The sequence below is a fragment of the Tachypleus tridentatus genome, chromosome 6 (assembly GCF_004210375.1).
Source record: "Tachypleus tridentatus isolate NWPU-2018 chromosome 6, ASM421037v1, whole genome shotgun sequence".
Lineage (NCBI taxonomy): Eukaryota > Metazoa > Arthropoda > Merostomata > Xiphosura > Limulidae > Tachypleus > Tachypleus tridentatus.
Window position 1 is genome coordinate 49,902,618 of NC_134830.1, and position 20,129 is coordinate 49,922,746.

The 20,129-nt window shown below is 36.9% G+C and overlaps 1 protein-coding gene across 4 annotated transcripts in view; it reads left to right on the forward strand.

The window, feature by feature from the left end:
• Positions 1-20,129, forward strand: part of LOC143252454 (dual oxidase maturation factor 2-like) — a 70,896-nt gene that overhangs the window by 40,024 nt on the left and 10,743 nt on the right. For all 4 annotated transcript variants that reach the window (XM_076504584.1, XM_076504585.1, XM_076504582.1 and 1 more), the window contains one exon: positions 4,493-4,646. In XM_076504584.1, the coding sequence (XP_076360699.1) occupies positions 4,493-4,646 (154 nt within the window). The remainder of the gene's footprint in view (positions 1-4,492; positions 4,647-20,129) is intronic.

The following is a 20,129-nucleotide window of genomic DNA, read 5'->3' on the forward strand; positions in this document are numbered from 1 at the left end:
GAACTCAATTTGACTGTTAAACACAAAAATCACGTTTTAAAACTGTGGTAATAATTTATTAACTCGGCGACGTTCTAAGCAAAAGTTATTTGTAAAGCCAAACTAAAAAAAAAGTGTAACCGACAGTTACAGGAACGTTCCTGTAATAAACAAGCTTGTCGGTTCCTGTAAGAAACAAACATGCCTGTTTTGTTTTTTTCTCTAACAGTATAACTTATCGTATAAGACAAAAGACATGTTTTCCACATCTTTGGCCCGGCGTGGCCAGGTTGTTAAGGCGTTCGGCTCGTAATCTAAAGGTCGCTGGTTCGAATCCCCGTAACACCAAACATGCTCGTCCTTTCAGCCTTGGGGGCGTTGTAATGTGACGATCAATCCCACTGTTCGTTGATAAAAGAGTAGCCCAAGAGTTGGTGGTGGGTGGTGATGTCTAGCTGTCTTCTCTTTGGTCTTACGCTACAAAACTAGGGACGGCTATCGCAGATAGTCCTCGCGTAGCTTTGCGCGAAATTCAAAAACAAACTATCCATTCACATCTTCAGCAAGTTATGTTATTAAAATTTTGTTTCAGACATTTTCTTCTGAGACACTTCAAATCTGTAATGGTGGTAACTAGTGATTAGTAGCTATTTTTTATGGTTTTCTGTTGAAAGGTTCTTTAAAGGTCTAAAAGCTGATATGTTTAAACGCCCAATTTCTTTAATTGTTTCTTAGAATTCCAACATTGGTAAGTTAATATACAGAACTCTTCACGGACTGTTCTCTTCGTTAGAACACAGTCTTGGCCTAAATAGTTGTACATTTTGTCACAAAAAATCGTTAGAATAAAATTACACTTGGTGCTGTCAAATGAAAAATGTATGTTATATTAAATATCTACATGTGTAATTTGTATGAGACAACAGGTTCTATGGACACCACAAAATATTTATTAGAACAGTAAACAGATTTATCAAAATATTGTAGAAAGATGTTTTATAATAACAAATTATAACACCAAATTATTATAAATAGCGTCTATAACCTTATCAGTTCATATTATACCTGAAGTATTTGGTTGGCCTTCCTTGTACTATAACAACTGCAAAGCAACGTGGCATGCTGTCAATGAGGTTATTGATATAATCCACCGTGATTTTTATCTCGCCTCGTCACTAGAAGGCGCTGCAATACGGATACAGTAGTTTGTTTACGGCTATAGTTGGCAATTTTCTGGGTCATTTCTACCCAACAATTTTCAACAGGATTACAACCTAGAGACTTCGGTGGCCATAATCATGTAACATCCTCGTTATAGAGAGAATCTTGTACAATAGGGGTACAATCGCAACGAAAAAAAAGCATTTCTTCCTTATATACAAGGCCTAGGAAGAAAACTAAGATAATGAATAAACTTAGCATCACTGTAGTTTTCTTAAGTTCTCCTACATTACGCGACAGTCTACGAAGATAAAATCTCCACTTCCTGGTCCTTTCACAAAGAACGTGGTTTGTAACACTCGGTGTGAGTGTAATAAATAATTTGAGGGAGATGTAACAACAGTTACAGGTGAAGTTAAAAGAACATAGAGATATTAAGAACTATATTTTAAACACATCAGCTATAGCTTTTCACGTTCAAGAAAACAACCTTATAATATACTTAAAAAATACGAAAATAACAGACAGAGAAGAAACTCAAGTTGAGAAAACCGAAGAAGCTATTGCCATTCAAGCATAAAGACAGTGGCCCCCTAGGCGGGGTAGCAGTGAAAACATTAGCCAACAAGTACTCACTAGTGCAAGTACACCATATTATCTGTCATGGCTTTAATATAAAGCTAAACCTTTAATTTTGTGGCAAGAATGGCCATAAAAATCGCAAAATGCAAAACTGAAAGTTTGTATGTATGTTCATATAGACCTAATGAACCTTCATACCACTTTTGATAAAAATCTGTATACACCCTGCGAAGTAATTTCATGTACTTTAATACGTAATATTATGTTTATGTACTTTTATTATAATTATTTATGTGTAATAACTTTAATACTAGATGTCTGTTGTTACGATTTTTGTCTGAATTCATGTTGTAAATCAGTGTTTTGCAGTTGAATGGATTTTTATCGCTCAGTACATTGTTGCCTGATGAAGGCTCTGATTAGAGGGCCGAAAGTTCGCAAGTAAAGGTATTTTAAACTAGAGAGAAGTGCGTGTATAATTCTACTTAGCTCGTTGTTTAGTAGTCCATGAGTTTACTTTAACTACACGTGATATTCTTCCCATGATGCCTTTTCATCATAATCTGTTGGTTTCTCAGTTGCTGAGATTCATAAAGTATATTTACTGTTTGGATAGTCTAGAAAGTAGACCAGATGGGTTGTTCTATTCCATATAACATAATTAGAAGATGGATCTCTTGAGTGGGTACAGAGAGAAGTGTGGCTGGTGTGATATTAATTCATGTTACACGTGTTTTATCGTGATGATGATCTCCTTCTGGCATGTTTGTACTTTACTGGTGTTCTGTTATACTTGTTTTGATTTTTTTTTAAGTTTAAAATCATTTTGCATTTCATTCGTATCTTTTTGTACTTAGATTTTCTTGTTCTAGTAATTCTTTAAATCTCATCTTGTCCCTCTTTACTTCCTTGAACTTTCTTTTATACTTCACTAAAATATCTTTTCCTATGGCTTCTTCGATCAAAATTATTTTTACGTAATGCTTCTGGAAATCTCGTGCCTCCTTATAATTATTCCTTAAATTAGTCATTTTCTTATTAATAATATTTCCACTATTTTATCGTTTTTAGTAACATTTTATCACACTTCGAACACAAACTTGAAGCTTGTCTTGATTCCATTTTATTTTTTATCAGAATAATCTCACTTCTGACACCAATCGTATAAAAGTTTCTATTATTACACGGATTGTTTTTTTAATAGTACTAGGTAAAAATAATGTAAAATCCAGTGTACTTAATGGTTATGAAAAATATAATTTCTCTGACCTATAAATTATCACAAATTCTAAATAATTAACAAAAAGCATGATTTCACACGTATATTTATAGATTTTCTCGGTAATTTTCTCTTCTGTGTTTAAAACACAAACTCAAGATTTTGCAGTGCTGAACTAACTAATTAGCTGACTTTATTATCAATCATCAATCTTAACAATCTATTCCAACCTTGCTACGTTGTATACTTTTAGCTCATTTTTTGAACTTGAAAAAATTCTAAACATTAAGCCATGCTTCACTACGTGACATCAACACTCCCTCTGGCAAACTAACAATGTAAAAGTCAAAATTAAAAGAAAACTTAGCCTATAATAATATTTTATATGTTCGAGAAGGCATAGTGGTCAGGGCATTTCAATCGCAATCTGTGGGTTGCAGGATCGAAATCCATTGTCGAACGTGCTTTTCGTGTCATTTTATGGAGATGTTTATAATCTGTTGTTACTCCTCTATTTACTGTTAAACAATAGTCCAAGATAGGGAGATATTAACTAGTTCCAATCCCTTATAAATTGGAGTTTGTTAACGCAAATAACCGTTGAATAGCTTTTCACGAAATTCAGTAAACAAATAACGTTCTATAGCGATACACTACAGTAAAAGCAGCTAAACCCACACCGCCACCTTTCCGGCTACTCATTACCAAAGAGTAATAGATTTTATATCCACACTATAACGCTGCCACGGTTGAAAAGGCAAGTGTATTGAGTGAAGGAATTCGAACCCGCAAATAGCGAGTCGAGTGATCTATCCACTAGGCCATTTCTAGGCCCAGGAAACGTTTGTTTGTTTGTTTTGTGAATTTCGCACAAAGCTACTCGAGGGCTATCTGTGCTTGCCGTCCCTAATTTAACAGTGTAAGACTAGAGGGAAGGCAGCTAGTCATCACCACCCACCGCCAACTCTTGGGCTATTCTTTTACCAACGAATACTGGGATTAACTGTCACATTATAACGTCCCCACGGCTGAAAGGGCGAGCATGTTTGGCGCGACGGGGATGCGAACCCGCGACCCTCAGATTACGAGTCGCACGCCTTAATACGCTAGGCCATGCCGGGCCGAAACGTGAACGATTGGTAATATATCAAAAATGCGGATAATGTTACAATTTTATAGTTCCTTGAATAACTTTCATTACAATTTTTTTTACATTATCATACTTAAGGAAAGGTTTTTGTGTAAGATACTATATTTTTAATGAATTATTATTGTAAAATCTAATTAAAGAAAGTAAAATAAGTTTAACTTGGCAACGGATGAATTTCCAACCATTCGAATTAAAGTGTGTACTAATGTACCATGAAAAAAATGTTGCTTAAGAGTATTTCGAGTAAGTTGCGTGTAAACAAAAAATAACTTTTTGTTTTTCTATACAATTATAAAGGCCCTTTGGATTCCAGGGTTACACACTCTTCAAAGTATTGTATACGTGAAGCATTTATCTAGTGAGTAACAATAGAAACCTTCATAGTAATGTTGTTCCTACAGCTAGAGAAGTTAAGGATGGTTATCGAGAGGCACTGGTGAAGGGGCTGCCTTTTCCTATCTTAACCATTGCTGAATACTTTAGTCAAGAGTTGGAGGGTTTCTGTTGGGGACGTCGTTACCGGATGGCCGGATATTACTCTTACATACTGCTTTGGTGAGTTTCTTGAGTTAACAGATGTTTCCAGGGTTTAGAATCTAACAGTATTGAACGTATATTTAAATTGTATTACCAGTCAATCATATTTGTACCGAAAGTGACTTGAAGTTCAAGCAAGACGTGACTGTTCGAGACCCTCGTGCTTTGAAATACTTCACACTGAAAAATTAGAAATAAAAAATTGGAATAAATTGATTAACTTCATCTGTTTTAGAAGTGAAGTAAATATGTAATGTTTAAACATTAAAATTAATAGCTAAGTGCTTAATTTGAGTCATAATGATGTTTTTATGTGAATAGTGTATCCTATTGAACCAACCATTAACACGCAACTTTTACTGGACTGTGTGATCTAATTACCTTCGTTATATTTCGCATGGCCAAGCTGTTCACTTTTATTGCAAGTTGTGAATTAGTATTTGTACTAGTTAATCGCAATATTTGGATTTTATTCAGTTATTTCGTTCATAAAATAATTATAAAAATTCGAATAACTTGTACGAGAAATTCATGGTGAAAATAACAAGCTGAATATTAATTGTCGCATCGTGTTTTTATCGTTGGGCATGTTCTTCAGAATCACTTTGTAAAAATAATGTGAAGTCCAGCCAGTTTAGCGACAAGTAATTCATTTATTTCTTTTTAATAATGTTTTATACAGGCTAGTGTCACTGGTGAGTCTAACTTCACAAACAATGTTTCAACAGAAATTTCAACATGCCTTACTTGTAAATAAAGCTCGCAGCACGTACGAGGGTTTTCTCGTTACTCGAGCTAAACAGATACAATGACTAACTCAGTAACTTTGTTGTTGTTTTTGTTGTTTTTTTGGAATTTCGCACAAAGCTACTCGAGGGCTATCTGTGCTAGCCGTCCCTAATTTAGCAGTGTAAGACTAGAGGGAAGGCAGCTAGTCATCACCACCCACCGCCAACTCTTGGGCTACTCTTTTACCAACGAATAGTGGGATTGACCTTAACATTATAACGCCCCCACGACTGGGAGGGCGAGCATGTTTGGCACGACTCGGGCGCGAACCCGCGACCCTCAGATTACGCGCACGCCTTAACGCGCTAGGCCATGCCAGGCCCCAGTAACTTTGTAATTATAGAATAACTAACTAATTTTGTAACTGAATCGTATATGAATAAACTAATTAAATCGCAGACTAACTAATATTGTCTAACTGAGCTGATTTAACACAATTCACTTGATCTAGTATTTTTATGTTGTACTCTATTTCACGAAACTTTGAAATCCTACAGAGACCTAAATATACATAACTTTCAGACGAACACAATCATCACATCAAGTAAATCATTCCCTCTAGGGAACAAGAAACTAAGCTAAGTTATTAAAAATATAGCCTACAACACTGCCTCCTTAGATTGTGAAGTTCATGGAATCAGGATTCTTATTATCACTTATTGTCTTGTCACTGGTAGAGTTCTCTCTGCTTAGTGGTTCTATGGAAATGATCTCGATAGTAATTGATTTAATGCTTGCAAATTCCTCTCTAAAGTTGTCTTAACAAGAACCTCCGGTTCTTCAGCAGGTTCAACTAACTCTGGTAAAGATTTCTCTGAAATTAAGCAATTAGATTTCTTCCCGTTATCATTATTCCAACGATTGTTACATTAGATGAAATTTGGCTTGGACAACTTGTCCTGGATTCTATTCTGTTGAATTCAAGGTTGTTTGTTGTATCCGTCAGTGGAAGTCTAAACTCTGAAGTAATTGTCATAATGTTTTTAGGAATTTTCTGATCATAAACTGAGAAGCTTTATAATTTTAGTCTAACCTTATACCCATTTTTCTGCATAAAGCCCTTCCTAACACGTATTCTTTCTCGATGTGAATTACTTACCCATCGTATTTCACAAAGAAGATTTCAACAGTGAGGGCTACTACTAACCGTTATCACACTGAAACTTCTTGACAACACGCTGTTCTCGTGAATTCATTCTTGGTGTCTAGAGGTAATTTTCCAGTTTGTAATGAGTTGTCGAACCAGTATCAATCCACATACTGTGAGGCTTCACATCAATAAATCCATTAATTCTTGGACTGATTTCTTTTGATAAAACAATTATTATCTCGGTAGTGACAGATAAAGTATTCTCATTATCAAGATTTCTTTTGATTTCAATTTATCAATATTGATAGATTACTTAGTTTCACAAGTAACATCTATGTTCTAACAGTATATTACTGCTGTAACACCTATCTTCCTATGGTTTGGATAACTTCCTCCATTATGAGTAGACATCTCACTCTGATTTAAAAGCTCTTGTCTGCAGCTCCTGACGATATGTTTCAGGTTAATACTGAAACACCTGCTTTAACACAATTTATTTTTTTCCATTCTGAATGACTATTTGACTAACTAACCCTTTCACTCCTTAAAGACTATCTCGGAGTAATTAATGTCTGATGTTCCAATAACTTCTAAATGACGTATTTGGTTCTTTGTTTTCTATTTCAGTGGATTCAAGTCCCACTGCTAAATGAAGAGCTTCTTCTTTTGAAGATATACATTTACTTCGTTCCAATGCAACTTGCATATCCTTATCTCTTACTGCATCTGGGAATTATTCATATGCCAACAAATCTACCATTTTACGTGGAAGATTCGAGTATTATATTTTTATATCTTGGCCAATTTCAGCTAAGTTATCTTCCGTCGTCCTTCCTATTCTCTTTAACTATACTTTAGAAACTTCCACCTGGTGTGTCATTTCGCACTTATTGGATAAGGCATTTATCAATGCTTTGTCGTTATTATGAAACACGGCTGGAAGATAGCTTAATATTCCCCATTTAAATGTGTACCTAGATGCACAGTTACTTTTTTCAATATTCCTATCGTTCACTTTGAAAATTATATTAAACTGAGCTTGACTTTCCTTTCATGTTATCATTCTATCATTGTACGTTGTACTGGAAAACTAAATTATTGGAGTGGATTAAGAAATGGTGTAGTTAAAGTAGTCCAAATACAGTGTTGCACAGAAGTGTTAGAACAAGATAATATTGTCGTTATTTCCATTTTATGTGGCTAATTCTTCAATATCATTACTGACTGTAAATTCCAACACTGTGGTCATGCTTCACTGACCCATGCTGACAACTGAGAACCAGGATGAGAGTACTTATCGTTATTTTAGAATTCTCGTGTAATTGAACCAAGTGCATGTCAAAAGGGTTCTGCTTGAATAAACATGATGATCAAACTTAGGGTCTGAAATAGTTGTCATGTACCACATGCAGTGTTTTAACTATGTAGAAATAAACTAGTAAGGAGTAAGCATATGATACTGGTATTTGCTAGAAGAAATCAATTTAATAGTATTCCACAAATAAACTTTGATAAAAATAGTGTTTAACACTAAATATCAAGTTTTGTTGTCATGCCAAGTCCCAAAAAATGTAGAGAATTGTCAGTGGAGCAAAGAGTTCACATAAAAGCTGTTCGTAACTCTGGTTGGATTCTCTGACAAATTACTGCAAACTTGAAACACTTCCCAAACACCATCAAGTATACTCTAGATCATGAGACTGAGACAATTAAACTTGAAAATAGTAAAGGAAGAGGTAGAACACCTAAACTCAACGATACTGATGCTAAGTATCTTTGTTTATGCAGCCTTCAAAACATAAGACTGCTGCTGATCTGAAGCATGAGATAAACAACCATGTATCATATGACAGAAAAGTGCTCAGATCTACAGTACCAAGAATACTAAAAGAGAAAGGAATATTTGGTCGTGTAGCAGTTTAAAACCTTTATTTCGATCTTCAAATATTGTCAAGAAAGTGAAATTTGTTAAGTACAGAAATCGGACTATTGATGATTGGGAAAAGAGTGTTATGGATGAATCTAACTTCGAAAGATTTAGTTCAAAACATAAGTTGTACGTCCAACGGAAGAGAGATAATAGATACTTACCTTAGTGCATAGCATCTACCATGAAGGATTGGAGAGGCAGGTGATATGTTGGGGGTGTTTTTTGTTAAGGCGACAAAGAATATTTGCAAAATAGATGGAATAATAGACCAGCACAAGCACCATTAGGTACTGATCCGTCATAGTATACCCAGTGGTTTGCGTGTTGTTGGTAAAGGATTCTACTACCAAGAAGATAATGACCACAACCATTCATCCAACCTTTCTATAAATTACTTAGCTGAGAAAAGAAGCTGCTGGAATCATTCACATGATTCGATGACCCCATAGAGTCTGATTTCAACCCAATTGAACAGATCTGGGATTTGTTCGATTAAAAACTTGACGTTTCAAAATTTGTATCCAAAGAAACTACGTAGAAATGTATTAAAAGCGTTTGGAGTAAAATATCAAATGGCACTTTGATTAAACATGTTGCAACGATATTTGAAAGACTGTCCGCAGCTTTGAAACAAAAGGGGACACACAAAATGTAGCTGTTTGCTGAGCTCAAGCATTTCCAATGAGTTTCTGTTGTACTAAATATAAAGATTAATAACATTTTGATGTTTCACCTATTATTTATCTTCCACTGTTCTTTTGAAAGTAACCTGAAATCTAATTTTTAACGTCGTTCTAACACGCTTGCAAAGTACTATGTCTTGCAGTCGGAGCTTGAACAGTACTTATGATAACAAGTGTACAGTAATTAGTTTTTCTTTTTCTCTGTGTGTATAATTAATGTGTACGTGTGATTTATTAATCTTGGGTTAACCAATTCATTTTCAAAATCTTTTATTCTATCAGTGATGCCATTTTTCCACCTCATTTATTACACTGTTACGAACCTTCTGTACATCAAGGTGATGTTCTGTTTTTGTATTTTTAATGTTTTAGTTAAGGCTTTCCTTATTTCCGTCTTATTGTTTTATTATGTTTGTACATCCTTTGATAGCTCCACCAAGCTTGTCCTCAATCAGGTTTGGTTTTGTTCTTAATTCTTCTTTAAATATTGTCTTTTTTTTAACTCTTTTTCTTAAATTCCTGTTGGTTACATTTTGATCTTACTTAAATTTTCTATAAACTTCATCTTTCCTTGGTGTGGTCCTGTACGTGGTGAGAGAACCTTCCAGGGAAAGTTCTGCTCTTTCAGTTTACCTCCTCTGGGATATAAACATCCACTCACGTGTTTGCCATGGATGGTGACCCGTGAAGGGGAGGAGAGTATCTTGGTGATTGAAGGGTCCAACCCTAACACACCATTTTGGCCTTGAATTCCTGTAGACGGGCTGCCTTGGGGTGGCTCTCTTGTGTCAATCAACTGGTCCACTCAGGCTAGGTTCAATCAAGTACCAGTGTTGGATGTTCTCGACAGGTGTTGTGGACATTGTATCTGATGCTGGTGTTTGAATATAGTGCTCAAGAAACCCTGGCATGGCTGCAGTGTCCTTGTTTGACACTTGTAATGCATCTCCTCGTAGGGCTCCATGGTGGATGGGGTCAGAGGACACCGAAATTTCCTTCTCTTTATTTTGGATACTCCAATTAAAGATCTTAATAAAGTAGTGAAGAAACAGTCTATAGGTAAACGACCATGTCTTGTAGATTTTGAGCAGCAATCCTCACCATCTGTACCACATATTATACCTCATTTTTTTTTATATTGCATTCACTTTCAGGGCAAATGTCTCACTTTTTCATTCATAAGGGACGAGAGGGACTTGCTGGCTCTCCAAAGTCTGTAAAGAAGCTTCGATCAGGTGACATATTGGTAGAAACATCAACATCTCAACACAGTGAGCTCCTCTTGCATTCATTGAGGATATACCTATTGAGGTTACACCTTATACTACTTTGAATTCTTCTTGAGGAATTATTGTTGAGAGGGATTTTAAGAACATCCCAGAGTCAGGTTCTCGATGGTTTCTTCGGTGAGGCGTATATCGACTTGCAAAGATGAAATTATGATGCCAACCAGTGTTCTCATTCTCACATTTACGTCACCTCGTCCGCCTGCCACCATAAAGGCAGGTTATCTTAATTGCAGATCACGGCCATACATTCCAAACCCTCTCCGATGTTTATTTCCAGTGTCAGCGGTTTCGCCACTTAAAGACGTCATGTCGTGGTTCCTTGACGTGTGCTCGTTGCAATGGCAAGGACCGTGATGCCTACGAGTGTGAAACGGACCCTCATTGCATCAATTGCAATGGCTCTCACCCGTCCTACTTTCGTTTTTGCCCTAAATGGTTGGAAGAAAGAGGTGCAGAAGTTGAAAACGATTCATAACATTACTTATCCTGAGGCTCGAAAATTACTCACCAACACTTCATCTCGGATATATGCTGCTGCTGCTCTTCATTTCACTACTACAGTGGGGGTGCCGACGGAGCTCTCTGTTCCTCCAAAAGTATCATTCTCAAAACAAAGTATTTTGACCTCCATGGTTAAAAAGGTTGAATCAACTTCAACACCCATTTCTGTCCCTTCCATGCATTCTGACAAATCCCAATATCGCCTTCCTTTGGTTCTGGATGCAGGCATTTCCATGAATACATCTTTTTCACCCACCCTAAGATGCAAAACAACCATTCGTTCACATCCTCAGTCGCTGTAATCCTCTTCCAACAGCAAAGAATTGCCCAATCGACGCAGGGCAGGATCCATGGAGGTCGATAGAACTCCCTCGAATAAAGACAGTAAAGAAAAAAGACGTGGTCGTAAACAGAAGGGTTGTACATCAAATTCATTTACACGTAAATAAAAATGTCCACCTTGATCCAATAGAACTGTCGACTGTTACATTCTAATCTGGATGGCATCAACACACTGGATTGCTTCCTACCATCCTGTATGTCTCTCCTTACAGGAAACATTTCTGAAACCTACCAATACAGTCACCTTTCGGCAGTTTTCTTTGTAGAGAAATGACAGGCTGTGTAATGGACGAGTGCATGGAGGGGTGGCAATGTTGGTTAATCAGCATGTGCCCATCCTATCTTTGCCACTTAACACACCCTTGGAGGCTGTAGCGATCCGTGTTTCCTTGGGTCATACCGTTATTTGTTCTCTCTTTCTGTCGCCTGGAGAGACATAGCGTTAATCAGACCTTGATGCTCTCATTGAGCAGTTGCCGTTTCTCTTTTTAATCCAGGGAGACTTACTTTAATGGACATCATCCCCTCTGGGGAAGTACTGATGTAGATAGGAGGAGAATCTCCATAGAGCATATGCTCTCTGATTACAACCTTTTATCTTTTCAATACTGGTTCTTCTACTTCTTTTCATGCACCTACTCTGTCCTTTACTGCTATTGACCTCTCAATTGGCTCCCCTTCACTATTCTCCTATTTTTTTTGGAGGGTTGACAATAATCCACGAGGCAGTGATCATTGGCATATAATTTTGAGAGATTGGCCGTGGTCGATGCCACCCGACCCGCGTGCCCCGGTGGAAGCTGGATCAAACATACTGGCCCACTTTCACTGCTCTCGCAGAAGTTGACCCTGCCATTGTCTGTAAGCCATTAATAGACGACTGTTTGGCAGTGGTAACTGACGATATTATACAAGCAACTGCTCAGTGTATTCTTAAAACCTCGACACGTTTTCCACGATATCCTCGTTCGTGGTGGAATCCTGCCTGCTACATGGCATGGAAGGCTCAAAAACGGGCTTGGGATACTTTTCGTAGGTGTCCCACACTCTCGTACTCCATTGCTTTCCGGCAGGCCTATGCACATGCTCGGTGGATAAGATGTCAAAGCCAAAAGGAATCGTGGATTAAGTTCACAACCAGCATATCTTCTACCACCAGTTCCAAAGTCAATAGGACGAGATTCGAAAGGTCAGTGGGAAATATAATCCTGTCCCCTTCTCATTCTTGCTCTATTATGGCCAGGAAGTGGCTGATACCCAGAGCATTGCCAATAGTCTAGGTGAAAGCTTTTGCCAGGTATCTAGCACTTCTGCTTCTTCCTCCACCTTCTTTGCTATCAAGACTTAGGCAGAGCAAACACCTCTGTCCTTTCGAGCTGATTGTTTCTATGACTATAATCGTCCCTTTATACTAGTGGAACTCAAACTAGCCCTTCTTTGGTCTGACAGTACATTGGTTGGGCCTGATGATGTACACTATGAAATGCTGCGCCATCTATCTGCTGCTTCTCTTGTTATTCTTCTCTTTGTTTTTAACTGGCAGGAGAATGTTTGTTTTCCTGATACCTGGCGCCAGGCTACTGTCCTACCTTTCTCTAAGGCTGGGAAGGATCCCAAGATTCCTTCAAACTACCGTCCAATTGCTTTGACAGAGTTGTCTCTGTAAGATCTTGGACAGGATGGTTAATGCTGGTCTCATTTGATTCCACAAATCAAACAACCTCCTCTCATCCACCCAGTGTGGGCTCCAATGACAGAACTCCACCATGGACCACCTGATTCGACTTGAAACGTCAGAGAAGTCTTCTCAAACGACAACATCTTGTATCAATATTCTTTGACATTTAGAAGGCTCATGATACAACTTGGAGGTATGGCAGTTTGCGAGACCTCCGTATATATGCGTTACGTGGCAACCTGCCCATTTTATTAAAAAACTTTTAATGGACAGGAGATTCCAAGTTCGTGTTGGTTCAACACTTTCCCGTCATTTTCTATAGGAACTTGGAATCCCACAGGGCTGTGTTTTGAGTGTCACTTTTCAGTATAAAGATTAATGCCCTCACTGAACAACTCCCTCTCACTGTTGCAAACGGGCTTTATGCCGATGTCTTTCACATCCCCTGTCAGTCGTTGTACATGAGGTATATTGAGTGGCAGCTACAGACTGCCCTAAATCGTTTACTGAAGTGGACCACAGTAAACAGCTTTAGCTTCTCTCTCTCTTTAAAACCGTTTGCATGCACTTTTGCCGTTGACGGGGTATACACTCTGATCCTGAAATCTGTGTTAGCAAAGTTGTGCTGCCTGTGGTCCCTGAGACCAAGTTCTTGGGGCTTATCTTTAACCATAAGCTGACCTTTATACAACACATCAAGCAGCTACAGGCCAAATGTACAAGAGCACTGAACATTCTCTGTCCTCTCTTCCACCACCTGGGGAGTAAATCGGTGTTCTATGCTAAAGATATATCGTGCTCTTATTCGTTCAAAACTCTACTATGGATCACTGGTCTATGGCTCTGCCAGGACTGGCCTTAAAGATGCTGGACCCCATTCATCATCAAGGACTTCGGCTCTGCACTGGGGCTTTTTGCACTTCCCCAGTTCACAACTTATACGCAGATTCTTATGAACCTTCTTTGCACCTCCGCCATTTGCTTCGAAACTTCGTTCCTTATCAAAGCATCCCACCTAGGATTGTGTTTTCCTTCCTTGGAGGGCCATAGTTTTTTAGAACAGACGGTCTGCCATTGCTCCTTTTTGCCTTCGTATCCAGGTGTAGTTGGATGAATTGGGTCTATCCTTGGATAACATTTCTGTATCCACTGGTCAGCCCATCCCACCATGGCTTTTTACACTCTCCAAATGTGACCTATCTTTAAGTCATCTTAGAAAAGCAGACAATCTTGATTGGAAATACTGTCTGTTATTTGCTGAACATTTTTCTAACCATCCTTCCACTCCTATTTACAAGATGGTTTAAAATCAGGTGACTGTGTGGGCTTTGCCATGGTTTATTATGGTTTAGTGATTGTGCACAGAATCCCCTCTACAGCTTCTGTATTCACTGCCGAACTGTACGCCAATTATCTTTCCCTGGATCACATAGAAGCTAAGCAGTATTCAAACTGCACTATTTACACCAACTCGCTTTGTTTTCTTCTGGCCCTGGTGTCGCTTCACGTTAGTTCACACTCGGTTCTCGCCGATTTTCAAAACCGACTGGCCCAATTATTTTTAACATCTACATCTATCCAGTTTTTCTGGATACTAGGCTATGTTGGTATTCGCGGGAACGAGCTCGCCGACACCGCAGCTAAATCTGTCTGCTCTAACACTATCACTGCTATGCCTGTTCTACACATGGACTATCGTCCTGTATTCAAGACTCAGCTTTATGCCAGCTGGCAGTCGACTTGGAATGAGCAACGTGACAACAAGCTTTTCCAAATAAAACCTTGTATTGGACCTTGGCCATCTTGCTTCCGTAAGGATCGGAAAGAAGTTGTTTTAACTAGATTACACATTGGTCAGTTTTTTAACTCGTCGTTTTCTTTTATCTGGAACTGATGCACCAGTGTGTAGTTTGTGTAACACTCAGATCACAATAAACCACATTTTACTTTCTTGTCATTTTTACAATACACAACGACTGCACCATATTCTGTCCCAAAGTTTCTCATCACATTAGACAGTGTTATTGGTGATGGTGACACTGTCCACCTTAGAAATGTTTTTAGTTTTTTAAAGGCCATTAATCTTTTTAATGTCACTTAAGTTTTTAATTTATACATTAGACATTTTTAATGTGATTCCCTTTAAGAATCACAGTTCATCTAGTTCGATTTGAAATTAGAAAATGGCCGTAACGTCAAATAACTCGAAACCAGGACTGGAAAGGCCAACTTCAGGTAACTAACGCTGCTGTTTCAACTATCCGTTAGTTATCCTGGCGAGTTATTCTTATTTTGCTACACGTCTCTTAAAATTTTTTTATTACTTTACTTTCTGGAAATGGCCATAACATCAAATAAATCGGAATTAGGACTGGAAAGGCCATTTTTTTGTGACTGACGGTGGTTTTTGAACTTACCTGTTAGTCTTCCTGGCGAATTATGATAATTATATTTATGGTACAGAAAGTCCTCTCCAACTTCAGAGATGCCAACCATTACGATTTTGGTGTAAACATTACGAATATACGCTCATACAGACAAATATTACGACTTGTTGCAATTCCAAAATTATTATATAGGCATATACAATAAAGTGATAATTTATTTCCCCAGGGCTTGAAAGGGGTGAAAAGAAAATTTCTAGTGAGATACAAATAAATTTTGATAATAAATAAAAGACATAGTCCAAATAGCTACTTGCGATAATCATGTTTGTGCTTGAAATAATAAAAAATAATTGTATCTCCGACGTCTACCAATAGTTTGAGTGCGGTGCTTCTCCATATTTGATACGTGGGGGAATCCATAGTTACGTCATTAGTGCTTGTCAGTCAATCAGCGCTCGCGTAGATGGGTATTTCTCGTTTTTTAAGTGGCATAGAAACACCAATGCGATGGCTCACAAGTTGGGAAAAAAAAAGAGGCCTCGTTCACCAGATCGTCTTGTTTCTGGCAAATCTAAAAGGACTAAAACTATGAATCAAAAATTTAGGAAAGAGTATAGTGCAAAATATCTGGTCATTGCATCAAAAATCATTGACATTCATGCGTTTTGTACAGTTTGTCACATCGATTTTTCTATGGTGCATGGCGGGATAAACGATTGTTCCAGACATACAAAATCGACATCTCGCCAACAAAAGCTGAAACCATAAATACAGAAGTGATGTTCACGCAATTCGTCATTGCTCATAATTTACCCCTATTGGTAAATTTACCCCGATCATGCAGGACATCTATTCAGAAAAATGTTTCCAGACTCTGATATAGCAAAAAATATGGCTGTGCTAGAACCAAAACTACAGCCATTGTACAAATGTTGGGTTGTGAAGATGACAAAATGATTTCAAGCATACTTACTAACATTGTTTATAGTTTAGCCACTGATGGATCCACAGACATGGATGACTCAAAACTTTATCCAGTGGTTGTACAATATCTGTACGGGCTCTGTCTACAATCATTACGTTCAGTTATTTGAAATAGTTAGCATCTCTGCAACTTGGACAACTGTAGTTTTTCTCTTAACGCTGTAAACTAGATGTAAACATTGGTTTTATGCTTTATAACTGCGTTTCATTTTATCTTATCTTCCTTTTATAAATTTCCTAATTTTACTTTAACTCTTTTGGCACAGATAGTGTAGCTGCTTTGTGCCATAAAACACCAAATCAACCAACCAACCAACCAACCAATCATCTCAATCTTCCTGGTCCTTCGTTTAATTTTCTGTCTTCTTGCTAATCTTTCAATTGGTTCTCTCGTTTTTCTACATTTCTGTCTCGTTTATCTAATTTATTATCTTTTTCTTGTCCATTTTTATTATTTGTCCTTTATTAAATCTTCTAGAATTGCTGGTTTAGTAATTCTTGGTTTGATATAATGTTTTTTACAAGAGGAAATATTAGACCAATAAATGTGTATTGAAGTTGTTATTTCGAGAAAGCGATAGGCCAGACAGTCTTGTATGTTTGAATTAGTTGTTTCCTGAAGAAAGCATTAGTCCATGCAATTTTGAAGGTTTTGAAATTGTAATTTCACTGTAAAACACTAAGCCGGGTATATTTTTAAGTGGTGATTTCACGAAAACAAACACTAGACCACTGATATCTTGCACGTTTCTGAACTAATTATTTATGGAAAGAAAGAGTAGATCAGACAAATCTCATTCAATGTATCATAAAAAAATATATTTCGAAAAAGAAAAAGTGGGTGGGCTAAATGAATCATACACGTTATAGGATTCTTTGGTGGAAAAACTAGATCATTTTTAGTTGCCTTATGAATTAAAAATTAGGTTTATTTAGGAATTTTGCCCAAAAATGCACGAGAGCTATCTTCGCTAGCCGTCCCTAATTTAGCAGTGTAAGACTAGAGGACAGGCAGCTAGTTATCACCACTCACCGCCAACTCTTGGGATACTCTCTTTTTTACCAACGAATAGTGACCAAACATCATAACGCCCCCAAGGCTGCAAAGGTGAGCATGTTTGGTGTGACTGGGATTTGAACCTGCGACCCTCAGATTACAAATCGAGCGCCCCTAACCACCTGGCCATAATAAGGGAGGTAATTATTAAATTCTCTATTTCATGATTTCAAAATAAAACGATGAAGTCAGTGTAAACTGTTACACGTGAATATTTTTTCAGTGTTAACTTTGTTTTTTTTTTTTACCAGACAAAACTCTGGCCGGATAAATCTGACCCTGTCAGAAGTAATCGTCTTATAAGCAAAAAAAAGTTAACACTGAATAAATATTCACGTGTAAGAGTTTACGCTGACTTCATCGTTTTATCTTGAAATCATGAAATAGAGAATTTAATAATTACCTCCCTTATTATGGACAGGTGGTGAGAGAAAATTGTAGGACTTTTTACTACTTTTGTATATTTTTAGCTGATTATCACAATAAACACGTAATGAAGTGAATCAGTCTTTTTATATTTTTTAAAATCGAAAAGCAGCATGAGAGACGTTGGCGCTGGTAAGGAGAGAACCATTTTATATTTCATGGGTTATAAACACGAACACTAAAAACATAATATTCCTGTATTTCGAGAGAGCACGGATTTTAGGGTTTCGCATTTTGTGTTAAATTAACATTTTGAATCTAAGTGTTCTGCTGACATTGTGATTTTATTTCGAGTAAATATATTCGTGTATATAATATTAAATACAAGTTTACCCATCTAAACAGTATCCAAACCAATTTAAACATAAAAATAACATTCAACATGGTGTTGTAATGTTGTTCTTTTGTTGGGCGAGGTTTTTAAAATTATTTTTAATTTACAACCTAGCCCATATAACCGTAACGAATTTATTTGTTTATTTATTGGCGTTTCTACAAATTTTCTTCACTGAAACTGTTGTAAGTTACTGTAAGTCTAAGTTTAGAAATGTTGTAAACAAAGTACATTTGCTGATGGTAGTGTATATTAAGGTAAGAATAAAAATACATGTACGACTTTACAAATAATCGATTTAGTTATTCAATATACACAATAACTAACATTGATTCAAATATTTGAATGAAACTTAATGCTTAAAAACAACTACACTAACCATCAATACCGAGCCCCAAGCAAACATCTAAATTGAAACGTAAAAAATATAATTACAAGCACTTTTTCCTTCCTGGACAGTGAAGTTTCGTGAACAATCCTGATACAATAATAAAATAATACACTGAACTGTTCATTCACCAAGAGAGTTTGATATTTTTCATACTTCAAATCCTATGTTACACACCTGAAATGGCCCCTAGTCTTTTATCATTAGCTGTCCTATCATTGTAGTTCTTCATGAGTAGGTGGTCAAGTGGTTCCTCTGGTAGTTTCATCCTTGGTGAGCCTCTAGAAGTATTTACAACAAGAACTTTGGGCTCATCAAAAGGATTATTACGTTACTGTCAATTTCTCCTCTGTAATTATTCATTTGGTCACTTCTCTGCAACATACTTGCAAAGAAATCACGGCAGATAATTTTTGACTTGGATTACTTAGCCTTTTGGATTCTGTAAATCCCAACATTTATGATTACTCTCAACATCTGTTTAATTTTGTGAGTTTGTTTTTTGTGGCATACCACGTCATCTAGATGTAATTTAGTGTTACTGACATTTTTAACAGCATATTAGCATTTCTTTTTATCAGCATCTGATTTAATTCGTTATTGGGTAAAGTAACGTATGTCATTGATAGTGATTCTTAAACTCTGACATATTCTTAAGACTTTTCTGACGGCTGTTCTCCAGGTGAGAGTACAGAAGGTTCAATTGAACTTTACGTTTTCTCCCAAACGTCAGTGATGATACTATGTTTGTAACTTCATGTACTGCTTTAACTCTTATATTATGGTTTAATGTGTTTTAGTCCTAATAATGACATCTTTTATTCTTCGGATCCACGAGAGCTCCACTGACCATTAATCCATCAAGGTAAACTGGAGTGTTTTGTTCTGTTACAGGCTAGTCACAAAATGAACATTTTAATTTTCGAAAATGATTAGTATTTCTCTTCTTGGTTGTACAGTGATTTTTGTCCAAGTTGTCAAAGAAGTTCAACCTTTTTTGTACAATACGCACGGATATCTTAATCACAAACTATGAAACTATTTGAAACGTGTCTCGCCTTACATCCATGTTACTACATGAAGTCGGTTCAATATGTATTATTCCTATATATGTTACTCGCACATCATGAGGTGTATAGAAGTCTCCTACAACAGTAATAATAACTTCTCACTTTCTTCTTCCCTGTTTCCTGTTACATTCTTCTAATTCTCTGTCACTTTTTTTTTTTAATTTTCTATTTCTGTATTTTTGGTTTAGTGGATTCTCAACTTGCAGATGTTACCAAATCAGGTCGAACTGTTTAACTGCAGAACCATTATTTAACCAGGGCATTGTAAGGCTTCCCAAGAATAAGCCCGTGGGCTTATGATCTGGTTTCTTTAAACAATGAACTTAACTCACTTTGTGCAGCCAAACTCTGCCTTACAATACCAATTCATTTCTGTTTCCCAATATCTGGTTAGCATTTGTTGTTCCTTTGATATGGGTAGACTCAAACATTTATCCTTGAGGTATTGTTTTCTTTATGTATTAATAGTTGATCATTCCTTTCAGTGTGAGCTGTAATGGTCAGATTCCCCACATTTGTAGCACTTTCTTCTTCCTGGTATTTTTTACAAGGA